The sequence below is a fragment of the Beta vulgaris genome, chromosome 1 (genome assembly GCF_026745355.1).
Source record: "Beta vulgaris subsp. vulgaris cultivar EL10 chromosome 1, EL10.2, whole genome shotgun sequence".
Classification (NCBI taxonomy): Eukaryota; Viridiplantae; Streptophyta; class Magnoliopsida; order Caryophyllales; family Amaranthaceae; genus Beta; species Beta vulgaris.
This window is the reverse complement of record NC_079202.1, coordinates 50,999,602-51,022,570: the sequence shown is the minus strand read 5'-3', so window position 1 is coordinate 51,022,570 and position 22,969 is coordinate 50,999,602. Positions and strand designations below refer to the sequence as shown.

Sequence of the window (22,969 nt, the reverse complement as noted above, 5' to 3'; positions counted from 1 at the left end):
GGTTGATTCAACGGGTTTGCACGTAATTATTTAAAAAAAAAATTGCTTAAAAATTCGTTTTACAAATTTACACTAATGGGATCTATGTTTAGATGGACATCGTAGATTATCTCGTGACACGTGCCCAAAAGTTAAGTTTGCGAACGGATTAGCACTCTTGATATTCCTCGCCTACGCACTCGGGGTCTACAATAGATTTTAACGAGATCTAAGTTAGTTCCTAAATAACCCCGATTTACGCATATAAAATAAACGATTAAATCATTCAAATAACTTAAAGAAATTCTTAATGATCTTTAAGAGAGTTTATAAATCAAAGTTTATAGTTTTCAAACCATTTATGAAATCATTTTAAGTATTCACAAAAATTACTTCAACTTAATTTTTATTAACTTGAACAATTATTTTAAACATGGAAAAACTAATTTTATTATACTCCTTACTTCATTTTAGAAATTTAAGAAACATTATCAAGTTTTATCGAAGACTTAAGTTAACTAAAAATACTAACTTAATTAAAGTAAGCTAGTTTAGGAAAGTTATGGGTTTTGTTTTAAAAATAAAAGTAAAATAATAAAACTAAGTAAAATCTCTACTATATATGGGAAGGGGGAGCAATGGTGTCCTCTTTTGAAATGCCTATTTTACCCCCATTCCCTTCTAAATTACAAAAGGAATGTCAAAATCAAAATCGACACTAAAAGAAAACTATCGAAAATTAATTTACAATACTCACTCACAAATCACTTACAAATTAGTTAAAAGAAGAAACTTTACAAATCACTCATATAATTGAGAAAATCACGTTATAGTGTTTCCAATATTTGGACCTATCTTTTTCTTACTTCCTCCGTTTCAAATTAATTGTTACACTTTGACATTTTACACTATTCACAAATTGCACTTTGACCCTCGTTTGTGATTTATACGTGAATAAAAACATAGTCATGTGGGATCTTGTTAGATTTGTATTACTATGTATTTTATTAAAATGTACTTTTTATAATTTTTACAAATACAAAACTAAAGATATATATATGTCCTCAAAGTTTTGCATTGGCATGCGTAAAAAGTGTAAGTGTAACAATTAATTTGAAACTGAGGTAATATATGATAGTGAGTAATTATCAAGGTAAAAAGATTTATGTAAAATATCATTCAAGAATTAAAGTACAACATATCTCTATTATATAAAAGAAAGGGGGGTGTCCCCGAATGAAAAGACTATGTTATCCCCATCCCATTCTAAATTACAAATTCACTTACAAATCAAAAGGGGTTTCAAACAAAAGTACCCAAAATATAATTATAACAATCACTCACAAGTAAACTAAAATCATAAAATTGCATAATTTTGCGTTATGCAAATCACTAAAATGAGGAAGCTTTACAAAAACTTAAAAATTCACTTACCTATGAAAAAATTGACTTGAAATCAAAGTGTCCACTTTCTTTACAATTTATGAAGTACTGTACTTAATTCAAAAATCAACTAAAAAATGTTAATATTATAAATCATAAATAAATTCAAGAAAATTTATACTTCCTCCGTTTTTTATTAGATGTTACACTTTTCAAATCACGGACTCCTAGGTAATTTTTGGAGATGAGAGAGATAGAAAGAATGAAAAACAAAAGGGCCCCATGTGAACATGTGATAGGAGAGAGATAGAGAGAAATTATTATCCAAAATAAAAGTGTAACATCTAATTTAAAACTTTCTAAAATAGAAAATGTAATATCTAAAAAAAACGGAGGAAGTATTTTGTTCATAGAATTAACTTTGAAAATAAAAAAAAAAAAAAAAACAATGGTGAGAGACTTAAGGGCCTGTTCTTTTCGGCATAAAACAGCTAAACTGAACTGAACTGAACTGAGGTGAGCTGAACTGAATTGAACTGAATCGAACTGAACTTAATTGAACTGAATTGAATTGAATTAAACTGAATTGAATTAAATGTAGTAAATATATAAATAATATTTAAATAATAATAATATGAATATTAAATAATTATTATAATCATAAGTAATAATAATGAATAATAATAATACTATTTTTGATATTTTTAAATGATAGTTATAAATAAATAATATTAATAATCATAAATTATTATTAATAATAATAATTAATGATAATTAATAATAATTACTTTATATTATTTGTATTAATATATTAATACTTGATGATGATTATATAAAACAATAATATCTAAGAAGTAAATTAATATTACTATTTTAATAATTAGATTTAATAATATAATAATATTTAGTAATAAAAATAATAATTGGGTCGGACCGCGTAAAATTACATTATAAACCGTTTTGACGCAATATGATTGGTTTATGGGCTAAAAAACGTGGGTTTATTTGTGCTTTTGACCTAAACCATGTTCCTCCTAATAATAATACTCCCTCCGTTTTTTTTTTAGATGTAACATTGGAGTTTTCACATTTGTCGAGGCACAACTTTGACCGATAATATCTCCAATTGTATAAAAGTAAAAATTATAAAAAATATATATTTGGAAAGTGTATACCGTAACGAATCAAACAAGATCCCACATGACTATATTTTTTCTTATGTATAAATAACAATTAGTGGTCAAAGTGTATTGGATGAATAGTGCCCAAAGTCAATATGTTACATCTAAAAAAAACGGAGGGAGTAGTAATAATAATGAGTAAAGCTATACTAAAAAAAAAAAAGAGCTAGCGGTTGTCGCGGCTTGGTTCAGGTGGTGTCAGACGGTTATGTAGGTGGTTGAAGGTGGCGGTTTCCAGCGGAGAAAGAAAATTGAGGAGTTGTGTTTGGTGGTTTCAATTTCATTTTTAAATTTTCAAAATCAAAATCATAAATTAAGGAAGAAGATAAAAGATTGAAGCAAACCTTTTGAGATTGTTTGCTTGAGTAATATGGTGAGTAGAGTTTAGTACTTATAGGGGAGTTTTGGTCAGATATCTAATGGTGGATGTGTGAGGTGTGAGAGCTACGGTTTAACTTTTGAAAAAATGTCCCCTAATAACTCAAATGTGGGCTGAAATTCAATTACTTACTGACAAAGCTGAAAATTTTGTGTTGAGGATCTTGGTTCTTGTGTGTTGTGAATCAGACGAAGAAGGGGGGGGAGAGGAAGGTGTTGAAAATCTTGGTTCTTGTGCTGGAAATTCAGACGTGAGAGAAGGGAAGTAGATGAAGATGATGAGTGGAGTGAATCACGTGTTCACCCCTTTTTTTGTTTCTTTTTTCCTTTTTTTTTCTTTTGGCTAAAAATCATATGGGTTATGGACTTGGTATTTGGGCCTTGGATTGCTAAAAATGGATGAACACATGTACAAAGATACCCACAACCAAAAGTAAAGAGTTTAATTAATTAGAAATAATGAAATGAATAATAAAACAAGTAAATGATTTATTTTAAACTTATTAAAAAAACTTAAAATAAACTAAATGAAATCATTGTTTTAATAAACATAGTTATCAAATAAAATCGCATTATCATAAAATAAATTTTGAGGGGAAAAAATATTAATCCTTAATAAATAATAAAATAACTTCTGAAAATTCGGGGTATTACAATAGTTATTAGACCGAGTTGTCTAACTAAAACTTGTCTTCACCTAGAAAGACTAAATACGGGAGCGACTCCATATTCCAGAATGACCTGCGGTATTGAGGAACCTTTTGAAAAATAGAAACGGTGATCAATCGGTTTCCCAGAAAAAGCTATGATCTATCACCATGTACTCCAACTCCTGATTGTCCAACTTCAGACGTGCCCCAGTCTAAAGTTTATTACTATCCAATTTACAATTTACGTGATTTACAATTAATTACTTGTTATGACACACAAGTAACACAAATATATATAATCAAGTACTCACAACTAAATTTCTTTTTAACTTGGGATTAAATAAGTGATCACACAACTTACAATCCAAGATTAATTCTTTTTACTCCAATCTTTCTTATTCGTTGAACCTAGCCAACAATCAACTTGCTTTTCAAAGGCATAAATCATCAACTTACCAAATAAGGCCCACAGTCCTCACAAAATAGTGAGAATAATAATATCAGAGAACACATGATTCAATCTCAGCAAATATATTAATTCCCCCATGTAAATTAATAATCAATTTCCCAACCAACATGCTTGTATCAATATTCCATACAAACATGAAAATCAACTCATAATCAACATGATAGGCATAAAACATGTAAAATCCAATCATAATAGAAATCACATATGAACTTACAAAATTCCTATACATGATACTAAAACTTTTAATCTATAAAATCATGATACTACATCACATAACACATAGGTATGTACATACCTTGTGTAAACAAACTGATAGACCACCTTTAATCACTTTAAAAGTCACCTACTCAATAATCTCCGCCTAAATCAACCAATATAATTCAAAGTGAATACTCTAAATAAAATCCAGCAACTTTAAAATACTTTAAATCCTCTTTAAAAATATTTAAAAGTTGTTTTTACCATTAAAACTTCAATTACTTATTTTATCTAGCATAGTACTACTATACTAGTAATTAAAATTCAGAAAACTCCATTATTAATGCCCTTTCTAAAATTCCAGAAACTTATAAAATATTAAAACTCTCTTTAAACATATTTGAACATGCTTAAATTCATAATTTAAATCTATTTCATAGTATATAATATGCTACTATGATTTTTCAATATTTAACACCCTAAAAATTCATGCTTTTATAATGAAAAACTCAATCTAAAGATATAATCAAATCTGAAATTTTATTCTTTTAATACATAATATATATAATCCAATATTAATCATTAAAACATTAAATTAAAGTTATTAATCATGATTAGCACTAAAATAAAACATAAAAATATGATCTTTAATTATAACTCGGGGAGGAAGAAAAGAGTTAAACCAACGAATCAAAAAAAAGAAGGTCAAAGCGCCGACAATAAGGCAACATCACCGGCAGCAGTGGCGCACAAAGAGGACAGTGGTCGTGGAGGTGTGGTGATGTTTCTTGGTGAAGAAGCATAACTTGAAGAAGAAGAAAGAACAATTGGAAGAAAACAAAAACACGTGAAAGAGAGAGAAGGAGGAAGGGGCCGTCAACTTGGAATTGCGAGGAGGATAATTTTTTTGTGTGGGTTTAAGTATTTATAAGTAGGCTTTTTCTTTTGGGCTTAGTAAAAGGAGATTGAATTTAAATAAAGTTTGATGATGAATAGGATTGATGAATTAAAACTCCTAACACCGATAGAATTCATTTTCCTGATCCACTTGGAGTTTGGGTTCCTCATGCCCATTTAAACTTCTTTTTCAAATCCAATTAGTATTTCAAACATTTTTCAAAGCATGCCTAAACAAAATATTTTAACTTCCTTAAATCCTTAAAATAATTCCTTTGACTTTCAAAATAGTCAACCTTATTTAAATAAACAGATCATTTCAAACTAAATTATGTTTAAATATAAATATATAATTGCTAAAATATATTTATAAAATCCATAAAATTACGAGGGATTACAGCTTTTCAGCCGTAGCTTGCTGGTTTTTCCATCATCCAATCCACAACAAATCGAATGAAACCTGGCGAAAAAGAAGTGAACACTTTGCTGAGGTTTTTCTTCGTGTTTGTTTTTCTTCAAACCCCCAATCCGCTCTCGCTCGCCGCTACTAACGGGGTCTCGGTTGATTTCCATTTCTTTAGCTAGCTACTCAGATCTTTTAGTTTGCTGATCAAAAAAATAGAAAATCAAATCAAATTCTTTTTCATTATTTTGATTCTATAAACTTTTTACCCATCTATCTATAAAATAGATGGGGTATATCGCGTGATAACTAGCTAAATACTTTATGTATATTAATAAATATGTATATCAATCCATGTACTTGCTAAATCTCGTGTCTCCTTTCCCCCCATGTTTCAACTAATATAGATGGAAGAAGTATTACTTAAAGCCTCTTTGTTTCTTTTGTTTTTTAACACATGAGTAAAGTTCAATATATGCTTTTTTTCATTTGAGTAAAGTTGGTGTGTCTGATGCTCTTTTTTTGTATTTTTTTGTGAAAATTTGCAGCTGCCTCAATAGAAGTAGAGTCGAGTCATCTTCCGATATTGAGTTTTAAACTGCTTCAACTATTGCTTCAAGGACAACCAATAATTTCTCTGTTTTCCTCCTAATTTAGAATAACATGATTTAATGGCATTCCTTTACTTCTATAATTTGACTAGTTTTTTTACGTACTTTGTGTTCCTTTACTTCTATTGCATCTTCTTTTAGATACTTCGATGTTATTAATTTATCTCAGATTAAAGTAAATAGTAGTTATTTAAATTTGATTTTTATTTCAAGTCATTAGTCACAAAGAAAAGCCTCTAGATCTAATTTTTATGCGTATCTAGCTAATGCTTTAACCATGGACAAACAAACTCACATAGGCTTCCTCTTAACATAAACTTCAAGGGTCTTTCAATAAAAGAGGAAATACAGAATTATGTGTGGAAGATTGAAGAATAAGCAGATCTCTTTCCTTTATGCCATTTGAGTAGTCTCGTAAATACAACAATAAGGTTACTAAAACCTCCAGTTTGCTCCTTCCCAGCAACACAACAATTGTAGGTTACACTCACACCAACTAAAACTATGGGAATGTAGCTAAATAATCTATCCAAGTACAAAAGATTTCTTTCTAACCCACTCAATAGTTGCCTCATCGATTCAATAAACTAAAAAAGAATTACCAATTGTTCGAGGATCGATCGATCCTCTTCCAAACGCTTTCCGAGAAGCAAGCTTGTGATGGCATTAATTTCCAAATTCTCTACATATTATCTAAATTACGTTGTGAAATCATCATGCATTAAAGGCCGAAATTTTCTTTTTCCTCAGATTTCTTTGGTCTCCGTAGAGGACTTCTCCTAGCAGGTTCACCAGACTCTTTATGTACGACAGGTTCTTCTCTACGTTCGGAGTTCCTGACTCTCAAAAGATTGCTGCTGTTTGAGGAAGCAGATCGCATGGCCCTTGGTAACTTCAAAGGGATGTTTGCTTCTGCAGTACTGCATTCCACCTTTTTACCAGCTTCTACGTTCTCACCTGCACTGATGTCCATCTTTTCCGGAAGCTCTACACTCTCAGCTTGCGCTAGAGCTGGCGCTGCAGGAACAAGCTGAATGGTGGACTTCCGCCAGTTTTTCCTCTTAATTGGTTTTGGTGCATTTGATTTTGCCTGCAACAAGTTCCGGTTATCAATGAAATGAAGATACAGATATATAGCATAAAGAAGATTTCGTGGAAATTAACTTACAGCTGTATTCCCAATGTCAGCCAATGGCTTCCTTTGGGCACCCTTTTCTTCATGTTGCTCAGCAGGCATTTCAGCCAGTGCACTCTGTAGTAATGTTGCCCCTTGTGAGGCAAGATCACGCTCGTGCTCTACTTCATCAGGTTGCTTGCCACTATCTCGCTCTTTAAGTTTTTGACCTTCTTTATTACTGCATTTATTTGCGGAGCAGCCACAGGATGCTGAGCAACATCCTCCAGAAGCACGGCACTCACATTTCATGGTCTTGCAAAATGAACTTTTGCTGCATGAACAGCAAACAGCAGTAGTTGAATTCTCTTCTGCTGAAGAAACGTCGACTGAGTCCTCTCTTTTTATACTTTCGTCACCATCTGTGTCTAATGAGTGTGACTCAGTACCTGATCGGCCTCCCTTCCTTGAATTCCTTTTCTTTACTATAAACATGGGATGTACCCACTCGTCAGCAGATTCCTCACCAGATTGAGAATGCTCTGATTCAGATGTATCCATATCCTCCAACAGCTCTGAACTGTTACCAGAAAACTTGAAAAATCCAGAGCTCCTAGGACCCTGACTCACAAAATCATACAAGAGAAATACTTTTTTAAATAACCATCACTACAAACAGGTTTCTTTCATTTTTTACTGAAGCTTTTTCACAATAGCAGAAATGCCAAGCATATGAAAGCACAAGATGTAAGAAGCACTTTGCTTAGTTCGTTATACCTGTCGCAAGTCATATGTGCGTAATTCTCCATAGACTGCAATTACCTATATCAGCAAGAAAATGCAGACAAATAGCAACTTGTTCAAATCTAATGCCGTATAAGTTTCAGCTTATAAAGGAAATCATCTGAAGAATTAGTTTATAACGAAGTATGCACCTGCTGCATCTGCAGCTTGAGTTCTGCATTTTGTTTTTCCATTTGTCTAACAAAACTGTTGAGTTTGACGACCTTCTCTTTCAAGTCCTTTATCTCAGAGTCTTTCTCTCTGCAATCGAGTTCCCTATCTCGTGCCATGCATCTTCAAGCGACACCATAAAATATAAGTCTTATAACAAATCAAGGATCATGATAATAACTTTTGAATATCAAGATAGATCACACTAATTATTTAATGGAATATGGTAGCAATCTGAGTAGATCAAATAAAATAAAAAGAGTGTACACCATCCCACAAAATAAAACACTAACATTGCACAAATCAGTACCTGGAGGATGAAGCCAAATTGAACAAATAATTCATCAGATTCTTTGCTTCAGCAAGAGATCGAACTTGGTTCCAGCGTCCTCTACCACTAAAGACGCGCTCACGTTCTTCTGCCTCGGATAGTTGTGAAGCCATTGAGACTAAAGTGCTCGAGGAAGTTGCAAGCATATTTTCAAGAGCAAAAATCCTTGAGTTTCTTGCACCAGGGGACATGGTTTCGGGGCATTCACTGCATATAACCATGCACTAAAAGCTTTAAGTTTTCTTTACATGAATGATAAAAGTATCGAACATCATTAGTCATATTTTATGGCAAGCAGAATTTGCTGCACCTCAAATTATTCTGCTTCAGCATTTCTGCTTCTTCCTTCAGCCTTGCAATCTCTTGTGCCATCTTGGTTCTCCTGGAACACCAACATATGTTTGCTCAGGTCAAATGTGCTAGGAATAGAATCTAAGTAGGAAAATCTAGAAAATTGTTCTTCCTAATTCATGATAAAGCATCAGAATGGCAGATTAATACGCTAATGCAATCTTCCAGAGTTCTTTATGCAAGAACTTGATGTTCCCAGCCAAATTTTCTAACAGAGGACCATACTTTTCATCTATATTCATCGAATTAAGAATTATCTACGCTGAACAAGGTCCAGTTCAACAGAATCCGGTAAATCCAAGATAAGCATGAATTGTATCACCCCAGACTAACACTAAAGAAGCACAAATAGGACAACTAATACTAAGTTGAAAACCCTTCTAATAATAGTGATTTACGTTATTCAAATGCAAAAGTTGAGCCTGTCCTGATCTACTGCATCCTTAAGTGTTAAGAAACCCCCCCCCCCCCCCAAAAAAAAAAAACCACCCACGTGAAAGAAAAAGGGTAAAACCAGAGCTTGGGAATCAGAACTAATGAAGTACCAATCATTGAAAGTCTCAAAGAACCATGAAGTGACACAAGAAAGAGCAAAAGGAACATCATCCCTCGCTTATGCTCCTCTGGTGAAAAAGTCTATATAAAAAGACTGTCATACAGAATATTCCGAGTTCTAAAAATCTAGAGTGATACATGAGTCAAAAAAGCAGTATGTCTAGCAAGATAGACATCAAGGCATTCAACAGACAACGATCCCACGGAGCCATACAAGACACAACATCAGATTAAGATCATTATATTCATATGTCAATCGTAATAAATAAGAAAAATAAAGAGAACTCACTCTTCCATTTGGCGCTCATATTGAGAGCGAACTTCATGTACCCATACTGTGACTTCAAGTTCATGCTCAATTCCTTGCATTAATGCCTGAACATAGAAAAACATGTTATCAGTATCTTACTGGTCAAATGATGACCAACAATGCAAATCAACCGATAAGAACATCAAGGATAAGAAAAAGACATTTTAAATCATGTTTAGACTTACCTGAGCTCCAGGACCATTGGCATTACCGGCAGCTGGATGATACAAACAGAAGAGTAAAATTTAGAACAGGCTAGAAGATTGATCAGTCACAGATTCACTATATAATACTCAAGCTTGCTTCTCACCAGAGACGTCTCGGGGGGCAGCTTTGCGAGACTCAAGTAGCTCTTTCAGTCGTTTTGTAGCCATAGATGCCTCTTCAGTCTTACGTTGCAAAACCTGGCACAAAGACAAACACTGAGGAAAAAGAATTCACCAACATCCAAGCAGAGGGGAGAAGTTTAAGTTACCATCTTTTGCCTCTGATTCAGTGCCAATAATTTGTGCATCTCGTACTCATTCCTCCTTCCCTCTTTCTTAAGCTGTGGGCCAATAAGGTTGTCATAAAAACAATGTAATGCTTTCCTCAAATATGTATATTTCCAGACCCATTAAGAACAAGAAAAAGGCAATATCCCTGACATAGAGAAGTTTATAAATAAAGAATAGAAATACAAGAACAATTTATTATTGTGGATTCATTTCCACAACAATTGATAGAAAATTTTGCACCCTGCAAAAATAACTGCTGCAAGAACACGAAAAGCCCAAATTGTAGATCTCACTTAAATATGATAGCCCATGAAAGGCATAACTGGAGCGAAATGTAGGAGCAATTAAATAAACTGTTTATCAATGGGGTAGTTCCCTTATGCCTCGTCATTTGAAAGATTGATTAAAAACAAAAATATTCCACTGTTCAAAGTAAGGAAAAAAAAAAACTTAAACAAACCTTAAATCATGTTGAAGTAATAAAACAAATAAAAAAGAGGTCAATCTACAGCATCCTTTCATTTATTAGCTATTTTATTTCAAAAGCCTGCAACAAACTGAAAAAACTCGTAACGACAACAGTTCATATACCTGAAGAACCTCCTTTTCCCGCGATGCCTTCCACAACCTAAATTGTTCGGACTCTTGCTTAATCTTGTTTTGCAATTGAACCTGTTTTGGGTGCCACGTTCAGAAAATAAAAATAAACACAGTACATAAATTGCTTAGAGATCTAGAAACCTCTGATTTCAAATCCCCCATATTACACAAACCTTCTGAGTTTTTATGCGATGTATCTCATCCTGCAACCTCTTCGCTGCATCATCACTCTTCTGCTTTTGTCTCAAAATTTGAGCTTGAGCTTCTTGTTTCTTTTTTAGCTCAGAAACCTGAAATGGAAAAAAAAATTGCTCAGCAGAAACACAATAAAAAAACATGACAAGATTTATAAGCTACAGAACTGACCTGTGATTCAAGTACATTTAGCTTCTGAAGGTATTCTTCCTTGAGCCTTTGAGCACCGACATCAGAGGTTGATGAGATACTACCAAGCTTATGCCTCAGGTCCTCAATTTCTTTCTGTTAACATGTAAGGACTCAGAGAAATGAATCCTCAATAAACAATTCCACAAGTAATAATCAAAACTGACCTGCAATGCCTTCTTTTCGTGTTCCAATTCAAGAACTTTTTTTTCATAATGTTGTTTCAGAACAGAGGATTCAGAACCAGCAAACCGCTTCATCTCAGCCTAATAAGCATTGGCAAAGAGCAAAGTTACAAAAGAATAGCATTTTAAACAAAATTACACGTTGTATATAAGAAAATTCAAAATGGAGAACACTAATAGTTAGGAATGAGACAGGTAAATAGTATATAGTATATGAAGATGTACAAAATGGAGTAACATTTAGCGCCCACCAAAAAGAAAAGAATGAAACCCGAACCTGAATCATATAAACATCACACCTGTAGGAATGAAACCCAAACCTGAATCATATTAATACCACCCGAACAAATGAAACCCGTACCTCCCTACTTTTATTGTAAACACGTAGTTTGAGTGAACCAAACAATTAGGGGGGAGCAAAACAAAACAAGGACTTTCAATCTATACCCATAAAACTCCCACCCTCATACTTTAAGCATTGAATGTTTTTGAACCAAGCACATAAAAATATAAAATAACCACCAAGAAGAAAGCTAAAAAGTGAAGGATGCAAACAAATATACCTCCTTTTGTTGAAGTTTCTTGTCTAATTCTTTTAGTTCCATGTCTAACTTTTCTTGTAGAGAGGAATGCTCTAGCTCCTTCTCTTGAAACTCATCACCTACATAAACACAATATATTTCATGTTTGAGAACGTACAGCTTTAGACAACAAAGAGATGTATAGCATCAAAATAGTAATGAAGACTGAGCAAAATTTAGACTACATACATTAACTTGTATAGACATCAATATAGCTGCAACTTACCTGCCATCTCTTTTGCATCAGATTCAGATGAGTGCTCACTCAGATTGGCTAAGTAGGAACTCTTTGAGGGTAGTACTTCATCGTCTGAGTCAAAAGACTCATGAAAACCATCCTGTTTCACTCCATTCACATTCTGAAGTCGCACCAACTCTCGCTCTAATTCTTGAATTTTTGACACGTAACTCTTGACCAAATCGATTTCCTGTAACATGTTTCAAGGTGTCTCGTTAATAAAACTACATAATTGACCAAAAGCAATTTATCAGTCACTTCAATGTAAAACCACCAGTCCACACCTGATTCCCCAAAGAATCAATCTCATCCCACGATTTGCCCTTCCTTGCAGCTTCGAGTTTCATGATCAGCTGATCTTTTTCAACCTGAATCGGAGATCTACACGTCATCTAAATGACAAACTACGCAAATATGTTTCTTTTAAAGACTCAAATTTCAGACAAACCTGAGCATCAAGAGCACGCTGAGCTAAATTCTCACAACTAATGCTGCGTTCTTTCAGTTCACGTTGCAGCTCGGCATTGCTTGCTTCAAGTAATGATATCTTGTGCTTCAAAATCTAGATATACAAAGTGGATGCATAAATATTGTTGCGTAATATGAAAGTTGTGGCAACACCTATATTACATGGAGTACCTGAAGCTCATCAAAAGATACACTTGAGTCACCACGGTAATAGAGAAGCTCCGTCTGAAGCTGCTCTATTTGACTGCGCATTATTTGCATCTGAGCTGCAACTGGATCACGGTTTATCTGCAAGACGAAAGTAGAGTGAACAAAATTTGACATATTAAACAAACCAAGGATGATAGATGAATAAGAACTTACGACTGCCTTATTTTGGATATTACGAGCACGATTTGCATACTTAAGAGTATTGAGTGTTTCCTCAGCATTTGTGTCGGCAGGGCTAACACACGCTAAAATTAAGAATTGGAGAAGGTATCATTAATCAGCTAAGCAGAAAGTGTGGGTTTCATATAGCAAAAGGCAAAAGGATACCAACATACCAATCATTACAGTTTTGCTATTTCCTCCCAGCGAATCCTAATAGTTTGACATAAACACAAAGTAACATAGGAACATAAGTATCAAGATCCCCTCAAAAAAAAAAAAAAAACATAAGTATCAAGAAACCAAAAAAAAAAAAAAATAGAAATCATTACGCATTAATGAGAACAGATATGGTAAGCAATGATGGGAAATTAGCCTAACATAATTCAAGATGGCAAACAAATGTGATCAGATATTCTAGTGATTATTTCTGAATTCAGAGGCAAATTCTAAACCTGGCAAATTGTAAAGAGCTAAGCTGTGATAGGCAACTGATGTTTACCTGTAATAGGCGGGTGAGTTTGCTATCACGGTATGGAACATGCCCTCCCTCTTTCCTTTTCTTTTCATCTCCTAGCGCGCTAATTACATTCCCAAGGGATAGCAATCCCTTGTTGATGTGAATGCCTAAAGGGGGGGGGGGGGAAGCAATGGCAAAGGACAACTGAATAAGTAACTTACTTTTTTTCTCACATTAAGTCATAACAGCAAACGTTAAGGAAAGTAAATTGTTTGTACCTTCCTTTAGACGCATTCCATCTGCACCAGTCCGTTTGGCTCGTTCAGAACCAGCAAGGTCAACCAAGTGAAGCTTTGCGCTCAATATGTCATCACTCGTGTCACCATTTGGCCCTTCTGAACATTTGGCGATCTTCTTTTGCTCCATAGCTATTGTAAAAATTGCATGAGACCGACTAAAACAAAGGGGCAACTTTTCATTAGATACATCATTATGAACAAAGAAAAATTGAAGTTATAGAATGAAGATTGAAAAGATAATAGAAATAAAAGAACAGTTATGGAGCAAAAAGAGGATCCAGGGATTCAACAACCATGCCTCCGACCCCTCTTAAAAACAACTCCATGCCGAAAGAAACATCAAGTCTGATCAACTAATCAAGATAGTTAGGGGAAAGGAGGAAGTCATAAGAAGAAATAATTGAAAGACAGAGAGAACAAAAAAAACATAGAAATAAACCAGTAACATACATCGAAAAATCTCAATAATATCATACACAGGTAAGAATCAATCACATGTTTTAGATAAGAACACATAAGCAACGTATTGAGATAAACTCCTAATATATAATTAACGTGTTCTACAATTAAATTAATTCCTTTGATAAGAAACTGATAACATTAATTCCTTTAATGCCTTTCACAAGTTTCTTTCTCATATAAACTTTATTTTGGGGTTTCATGTGTGTTCAAGTACCTCGATTGGCTATTCATGTTAGTGCTACCGGTAGCACGAGCCAAAGACCCACGCGTCAAGTATGACGCCATCTCCTCCTTTGTCCTCACCTCTGCCTCTGTGACACCAGCTAGTGTAATGCCACCATTAACTGTTTCTCTAATATGTATGGGAGCTCTCGCAGGCCCACTAGGCTTTGTTGCTTCACTTTTAGAAGTTGCAGGTGGGTTTGGGTCAAGAAGATCAAACACTTCCTCTTTGAATATCTGATATATTTAAACAAATAAAAAGCACTTGCTTACTAGCATACTCGTTGCAAAACTTATAATTATGAAAAAGGAAAAACAAATGAGAATGTACTATTCTATTAAGGTTACCTCAATAAATGACACCCGAATAAGAAACTCAGTAGAACCCCTGTTGGACTCGACTCCAGAAAAAATCTTCTGCATTACTTGAGGTATAATTCCACCAGCATTGTCTTCCCCATTATAGTTTGTTCCCATTGTGTAAGTTTTCCCCGAACCCGTCTTCAGTAAAACAAATACATTGTACAATCAGCTTAACCCCAAAAGCCAAACAATATGCAGAATAAAGCAGATCAACTTTACAACCAGCTGATAAAATCGAGTAGTACAGCATACAAATTATGCAGAATTAAGCAGTTAAACATGACAATCAGCTAATAAACCCCATCCAAAACTCCCAATATAGCCGAAAATTTAAACAAAATATAACCTGTCCATAAGCAAGCACTGTCCCATTATATCCCTTGAACAAAGCATCAATTAAAGGCGCAACACAGTCGTCGAATATTCTAGAACACTGAGTTCCTCCATTTCCGTAAACGTAATCGAATGTAAACGAATGAGAACCAATTTGCACCTATTTTGACAAAAAAAAAAAAAAAAAGAAATTAAACAAATCTTAACCCTAATTAGTAATTACAGAAAAATCAAACAAATGAAATGAAATAGAAAGGATTTTTAATTCACCTGAGGTTCGCCTGGAAAAACTGTAATACAATCGGTACAACCAATAATAAGCTCAGGAGTAATTAATGGACGAATATTTACAGCAACACGAACACATTCTTTGTCGTGTGTTGATGAACTCTTTCCATCGCCGTTATTCTCCATTATAATCGCAACAATTTGGGGAAAACTTTAACCTAGAAATTCAAATTTGCGACGAAATTAGGGCAAATGCGAGAGAGAAATTGGAAAATATGAACATTGATTGAAATGAATCGCAAATTGAGCTGAAAGATATTCAAATTGAGGTAGAAGAGGAGAGAGAAAGTAGAAAGAGGGGTAAAATGGCGAAAGTTGGAGAGAGAAAGATTTGAAAATTTGATTGATTTGAAATTGAAATTTTGTATATTGGGCAGAGAACTGAGAAGGGTATGAATTATGAAATGAAGCACTTGAGTTTTTTTTATTTTTATTTTATTTGTGTTAGATGGGACCAAATGTAGGCGCAAAGCTCAAATTCAAAAAAACTTTAGGAGTGATCACGTGATTGTTCAACGGCTCATTCTAAGAGTGTCACGTGACTTCACTTTGATGGTATGGGTCGGACTAAGTAGGGATGTTGGGCTGATTTCATTACCCAAGAGGATGAAACTTATGGGGTTTTGTTTTATGTTTGATCTTTAGGTTTTAGAGAACTTGCTGAATTTTGGATAGCATCAATATGAATGGTTTGCTAACATCTTCGAAATCACAAAGGCAATGCAACTTTAGGAGCTTTTGAACATTTTCATCCTTATATTATATCACATCATCGGAGTTATTGTGAACAAATTTATCCAAAGACATTTATATACAAAATAAAACTTCAAATTCGGTGATTTTGCCAAAATCTTCGATGAGTGGAAATACGAACCTTCTTGCTCCTAGTAGCAAGATTTCGAATCTCCGGGGACCTAAATTCAAAAAAGAAAACTCGAAAAACGCCTCGAAATAAATCATTAGTGGTAAATAAATCTCTTCACTATGAAGTATTGGTATTCCACCAATGAAGTTTTAGGAGTTGAATTAGCAATATTGAGTCATCGAGAGGAAGATAATGAATCCCTCTCAAATTTCAATCACTCTTCAATCCAAAATTCCGCCCTCAATGGAGATATTTGTGGAGGAGGAATCGGAAGGACCCTTGTTGATAGTGGATCATCCTACAACTGGTTCTTGATTATAGCATTTGGAATCCCGTATGTGACAGACGGGCCCATGAGATCCCTAAGGGAAGCATTCCTATCCATGGTGAACAATGTTCCTCAGAATAAGTATGATTGTTATCCCTTATTCCCTTCTTTTACTATGTCGATCAAAATTTTAGTGTGGAACGTTTAAGGTTCGGGCAGCAGGGTGCCAATTATCCGAGAGCTTATTCGGATTACTGAGCAACAGTGTTGGTGCTGGTTCAAACTCACTTGAGTGGTGATCAAACTCATAAAATTTGTGATGAATTTGGTTTTTTAAGACAAACAAGAGTCGAAGCTCAAGGTTTTGCTAGGGGATATTGATGTTTTGGAGGACTGAAGAGGTAACAGTCACAACTTTTGGTTCTCACAATCATCATCTTACCATTGATATTAAAAAAGGTAGGAGAAGAGTCGTGACTTTCTCGGTTATATACGCAAGCCCTAATAGCATAATTAGACGAGAATGGTGGCAAGAATTGGAAAAGATTAAGAATGCATATACAGGTCCTTGGCTCCTTGCAGGAGACTTCAATGAAACTACAAGTATAAATGAACGCAATGGAGTAGAAGGGTCTGAAATAGAGAGAAGATGTAGGGAGTTTTCAAATTGAATTGAGAACAATAGTCTTATTTATTTAGGATGTTCGGATCTTGAACATACTTGGTTCCAAGGGAATTGGCAAGAAACTCTCAAATCATATAAGTTAGAAACGAGGTTAGCTAATGAAGCTTGGAGGCTCCAGTTTGAAGAGGAAGCTGTTAGAAATCTTCCAAAAGCTCAGTTTGGCCATTACTCTATTGTTATTAGTACCACTAGTTTTACATGGATCCTGATGGCTCTCAAACCATTTCGGTTCTATACATCTTGGTTGACCCTTCATATGACTTAGGTTGCGTTTAGTTTGTCTGAAATTTTCTTATCTAATTTTTCTGATACAATCTAATCTGATCTGAATTTTTCTTATATGATTTGAACTTATTATAGCTACTTTAGTAGTTATAATTTTTATAATCTGATCTAGTTTTTGCTATCTCATCTGATCTAATTTGATTTTACTTTTTCTTATCTGATTTGAGTTTTCCTGATGTGATCTAATATGAATTATTCTGTTTTGGTCTGATTGTTTCCGAAATAAGCACTAAAGCTTAAATAAGTTGTACTAAATGCACCCTTAGCAGACCAATATATTGCGCACAAAAGTTAAACTTATTTCAAGTAATGAGATTGTTTATTGGAAGTGAAAAAAAATTGTTAGATTTATTCCTAAAGTATCATTTATATTCTATTAACAAATTTGTGTTTCTTTTATCCGATTGGTTAAATTGGTTTATGTTGCCTTAGAATTTTTTTAATCAAAATTAAATTAATTATATCTTCAATCTCATTGGTCTAAATTAGGTAAAATGCTGCTTTCAAGCTCCTGAAAAAAGCATCCTATACTTTTGTATACTTCCTTTTTTTTTTTTACTTGCAACACTTTCCTAAAAGGGATATAATTAATTACTTGCAACATTTTCTACTTTTGCTTTTTCTTTTTCTCTATCTCTCTCTAATCACATGGGGCCCTTTTTTTTTTCTTCTCTACCTCTCTCCTACCCAAATTTTACATTGGAGTTGATGAAAAAAAAAGTGTTGCAAGTAAAAATATCGAAGGAAGTAATAGTTTAGATTAGGGTCTGTTCTCCCCAGCTTATTTTCAGTTCAGTTCAGCTTCAATCAGTTCAGTTCAGTTCAGCTCCATTCTTTTATAACCATTTTGTTAAATATTATTATTATTATTATTGTTATCATTATTATTATGATGATTATTATTATTATTATTTAAATATATATCATTACTACTAAGTATTATTATTATTACTATTATTATTATTATTATTATTATTATTATTATTATTATTATTGTTGTTGTTGTTGTTGTTTCTATATATTATTTTGTTTATTATAGATTTACTCATTATTATTACTATTATTATTAGGAGGAACATGATTTAGGTCAAAGCACAAATAAACCCACTTTTTTTAGCCCATAAACCAATCAAATCGCGTCAAGACGGTTTATGATGTAATTTTTGCGGTCCAACCCAATCATTATTTTTATTACTAAATATTTTTATATTATTAAATCTAATTATTAAAATAGTAATATTAATTTACTTCTTAGATATTATTGTTATTATATATCATCATCAAGTATTAATATATTAATACAAATAATATAAAATAATAATTATTAATTATCATTATTATCATTAATTATTACTATTAATAATAATTTATGATTATTAATATTATTTATTTATAACTATCATTTAGAAATATCCAAAATACTATTATTATTATTATTCATTATTATTACTTATCATTATAATTATGATTTAATATTCATATTATTCTTGTTTAAAATATTATTTATATATTTATTACATTCAGTTTAATTTAATTCAATTCAATTCAATTCAATTCAATTCAATTCAGTTCAGTTCAGTTCAGTTCAGTTCAGTTCAGTTCAGTTCAGTTCAGTTCAACTCTGATAAGTTCAGTTCAGTTTAGCTCTGATAAGTTCAGTTCAGTTCAGTTGTTTTATGCCGAAGAGAACAGGCCCTTAGATTGAACGAGGTTTAAAATTTTATTTGGTTAATGTAAGAATGCATTTTTGCATGTGAGATGAGAAAAGTTGTGACTTTAATAAATAAGTGATGTGTCTTACAATGGTATCTCCAATTATAGCTCCTCTGTGATATAAAATATATATCTTCTCACCAACCCCATAGTGTATGAAACAAATGTATGCATTTCGATTAGGGTCGTATTCTATGGCTACGATTATACCATATATGTCTTTTTCATTCCGTCGAAAAAACGATTTACCAAGGAGTCGGGCGGAAAAGTCGGGAAAGCTCTTTGTTCTTAGTTCTCCGGTAGTTGGATCTTCGGGAATCACAAGAATCCTTAGTTCAAATTGTATTCCAACTTATCACCTTTTTTTGTGGGTCCCAATTCCAATATGATACTCATGCCTCATTGGCCCATACTACCCTTGAAAGAATACCTATGGTTAAAAACCTTCTAAGGCCCTGTTTGGCACTAGCGTTTGAGGTAGCGGTTAGCGGTTGGGCAATATTGAAACGCTACTAAAGAAAATTATGAGTGTTTGGTAAGGTAGTGGTTGAAGTAGCGGGTAGCAGTTGGAGTAGATTATGAGTAGCGGTTGTGGAACGTAACTACAAGTAACGTTTGAGGTTTAGAGGTAGCGGTCTACCAAATCAACCCTATATAATAGCATAAGGTATAATTATTAACTCTTTTTTTTATCATTTACAATTCCAACAGCTACTTTTGACAAACACTTCTAATTAAACAACTAATTTAATCGCTGACCGCTGACAGCTACTAGTAGACAGCCAGCAGCTACCCCCAACAGCTACAGCTACTACAACTACTAACCGCTACTAGAACCGCTAGTTTTGCCAAACATGCCCTAAAAAGAAATGTTGTGCTCAAAGTGAAAACTTTTATGACACTAATGAAGATGTGATAACGATTCAAACATCACTTATTCATAAGAGTTATAGCCTGTAAAATTAATTCTCATTTCTCATGTAAGTATGCAGTCTCATATGAATTCACTTTTATATAGGGTTGAGATCCAGTGAGAATACCCCCTTATGTGAGAATACATACTTATATGAGCACACTTTAAAATTTAGAATACAAAGATATTTTTTTAGAGCATGAGAATATAATCAATACATAGTATATACATGTTCTGAAATATTAAGCTTATGTTCTTAAATATTAAAAGCATGTTCTGAAAATTTTCAAACATGTTATGATTTTTTTCAAACATGTTCCAGATTATTTTAAATATGTTATGAAATATTTCAAGTATGATCTAAATTTTTTCAAACATGTTTTGAATTTTTTTCAAACAGCATGTTCCAAATTATTTTAATTATGTTATGAAATATTTCAAGTGTGTTCTATATTTTTTCAAACATGTTCTAAAATATTTTAATTATGTTCTGAAATATTTTAAGTGTGTTCTAAATTTTTTAAACATATTCAGAATTATTTCAAACATGTTTGAAAGTATTTTAATTATGTTGTGAAATATGTCAAGTGTCTTTTGAAAATTTTCAAACATGCATGTTATGAATTTTAGAACGTGATGTACATCGTTTTAGAACATGATGTATATTGTTTAGAACATGTTGTACATTGTTTAGAACATGTTGCTCATTATTTAGAACATATTGCTCATTATTTTAGAACACGAATACATTGGTTTAGAACATGATCATATACATTAATTTAAAATATGAGATACATTTTGCATACATTGATCATGTATTATGATAATGTGACTATAATCGAAATGATAATAATGCGGAATACCGAAATTTCAATCAACACCACAAAAATTCCGTACCAAACGATAATCAATTTTAATATATTTTAATCAATACCAAAGTCGAAAAACTTTGAAGAAAACTCCTCTAAAATCAAATAACAAAATCGAACTAAAATTTTGAAGAAAACTTCATTAAGATCAAACAATAAAAATAAACTAAAATCTGCAAGAAAATCGAACAAAAATCTGCAAAAAAAGTTCGAATAATACATGTTGGATTATGGAAAGAATAGTGTGTAATCCGCAAAAAAATGAAGTAGAACTTTGAAGAAATATCCATGAACGACATAATACAGAGGATAAAGAAAGAGAAGTTGTGTAAAATTTTAGAGAGATAGAGAAAGTGGCGTGAAAGAGGGGGTAAGTGCTAACCTAAATTACGAAATTGCTATTACTCATAAGTGTTTTTCAAACGGTTAGATTAGATTAGATCCAAAAGTCTAGATTTGTTCTCACATAAAAAAATGTTCTCAAAAGAGTCATTCCTTATATATATATATATATATATATATATATATATATATATATATATATATATATATATATATATATATATATATATATATATATATATATATATATATATATATATATATACACACACACACTTTGTTGATAACCTCTCAAAAATAGAGTTGGTTTTCTGCCAAGTTCAACTTATATGTAACTATTATCATATCCATATTTCACATTAGTTTATGCATAATTGTTATAATTATATATATATATATATATATATATATATATAATAGTTTATACATTTTTTTTTTACCAATTTATGCAATATTTATATCATGTTTGTATAAATTAACAACAAATATGAATAATGTATAGACTAATATGGAATTCATATAAACTAATATGAAATATTTTTTAAAATAAGTTAAGGAGAAACTTTGACAAGTTGGGGGTATAACCTTGACAAGTTGGGGGAATAAAGGAGAATCCAACTTGTCAAGGATGAGAATCGATTTCAGGACCTCCTGGAACCGGGAGGGAAGCTCTAACCACTAGGATATCCCTCACTTTCAACTAATATGAAATATGGACTATGATCTCAAAGGTTATTAAGTATTTATTAAATATCGCTATTGTATAAGGAAAGATGTGAGAATTTAGTGTCCACCTTAAATTACAAACTTGCGCTTAAATTAAAAAAAAAAAACAATGAAACTCATTTTTACCAATTGTATTAAAAAAAAGGCAAAATAGCACAACATTTCTATCAAAGTTTAATGCATTTTTTATTTACTTTCGCACGAATTGTGTACATATAAGACTATTAAGATATACCATTCAAATGATTATGACCAGTACTAAAACCATGTTTTTTAGACTAATTTGTAGTTGTTTTGTTTAGTTGGTTTTTCCTTTCATAATTTCGTCTATACAAATATATTAAAAGGCGTGCGAAATAAAGTTTATGTGTCACGTGACACTCTCCTCAAAATTCTAATGCAAATGCTTTATGTTCATGTACTCCTCACTTTTAAAAAAATATGTAAAAGCAAAATATCGAACACGTCACCTTTGAAATGATATATAAGAGCTTAACCATCAATACACTATGACTTTGTTGTTTAATGTTTCAAATAAAATATGATAAAATCTTGTAATAATTGTAGTTAACTAAAAAAACTTAACAAGTATATACTCCCTCCGTTTTTTTTTTATTGCTACATTGTTTTATGTACAACAATTTATGCAATGTCACTTTCAAGCTTCTTGGAGTATACTTTTTGATCCATTTAATGTAAAGTAATGAGAAAAAGTGAAAGAGTAGTATTTTTGAGTTGAAAGAGAGAAGAACAAATATAAAGTACTCCCTCTGTTTTTTTTTTTATCTTT

General features: G+C 32.4%; 1 protein-coding gene across 1 annotated transcript; it reads right to left on the bottom strand.

Annotated features, from left to right (window-relative positions):
- Positions 1 to 6,516: 6,516 nt before the first annotated feature.
- Positions 6,517 to 15,973, bottom strand: LOC104905516 (kinesin-like protein KIN-4C). The gene is made up of 27 exons (XM_010694094.4): positions 15,496 to 15,973; positions 15,239 to 15,385; positions 14,878 to 15,030; positions 14,522 to 14,766; positions 13,825 to 14,000; positions 13,589 to 13,713; positions 13,263 to 13,299; positions 13,081 to 13,172; positions 12,889 to 13,005; positions 12,698 to 12,811; positions 12,534 to 12,617; positions 12,238 to 12,439; positions 11,994 to 12,091; positions 11,413 to 11,511; positions 11,228 to 11,341; positions 11,035 to 11,151; positions 10,853 to 10,933; positions 10,240 to 10,311; positions 10,075 to 10,168; positions 9,950 to 9,981; positions 9,744 to 9,829; positions 8,859 to 8,930; positions 8,528 to 8,755; positions 8,199 to 8,340; positions 8,041 to 8,085; positions 7,318 to 7,884; positions 6,517 to 7,239 (listed from the first exon to the last, which is right to left on the bottom strand). Exons 1-27 carry the CDS (start codon positions 15,637 to 15,639, stop codon positions 6,871 to 6,873), a joined length of 3,852 nt encoding a protein of 1,283 aa, XP_010692396.2. The 5' UTR covers positions 15,640 to 15,973; the 3' UTR covers positions 6,517 to 6,870.
- Positions 15,974 to 22,969: the final 6,996 nt, after the last annotated feature.

Coding starts and splice junctions, on each gene's coding strand:
- LOC104905516 (XM_010694094.4), bottom strand. CDS start 15,639: ATGGAGAATAACGGCGATGGAAAGAGTTCATCAACACACGACAAAGAA. Junction 14,001..14,521: donor AACATGAATAGCCAATCGAG/GTACTTGAACAC, acceptor CCTTTGTTTTAG/TCGGTCTCATGCAATTTTTA. Junction 13,006..13,080: donor ATATCCAAAATAAGGCAGTC/GTAAGTTCTTAT, acceptor TTCGTCTTGCAG/ATAAACCGTGATCCAGTTGC.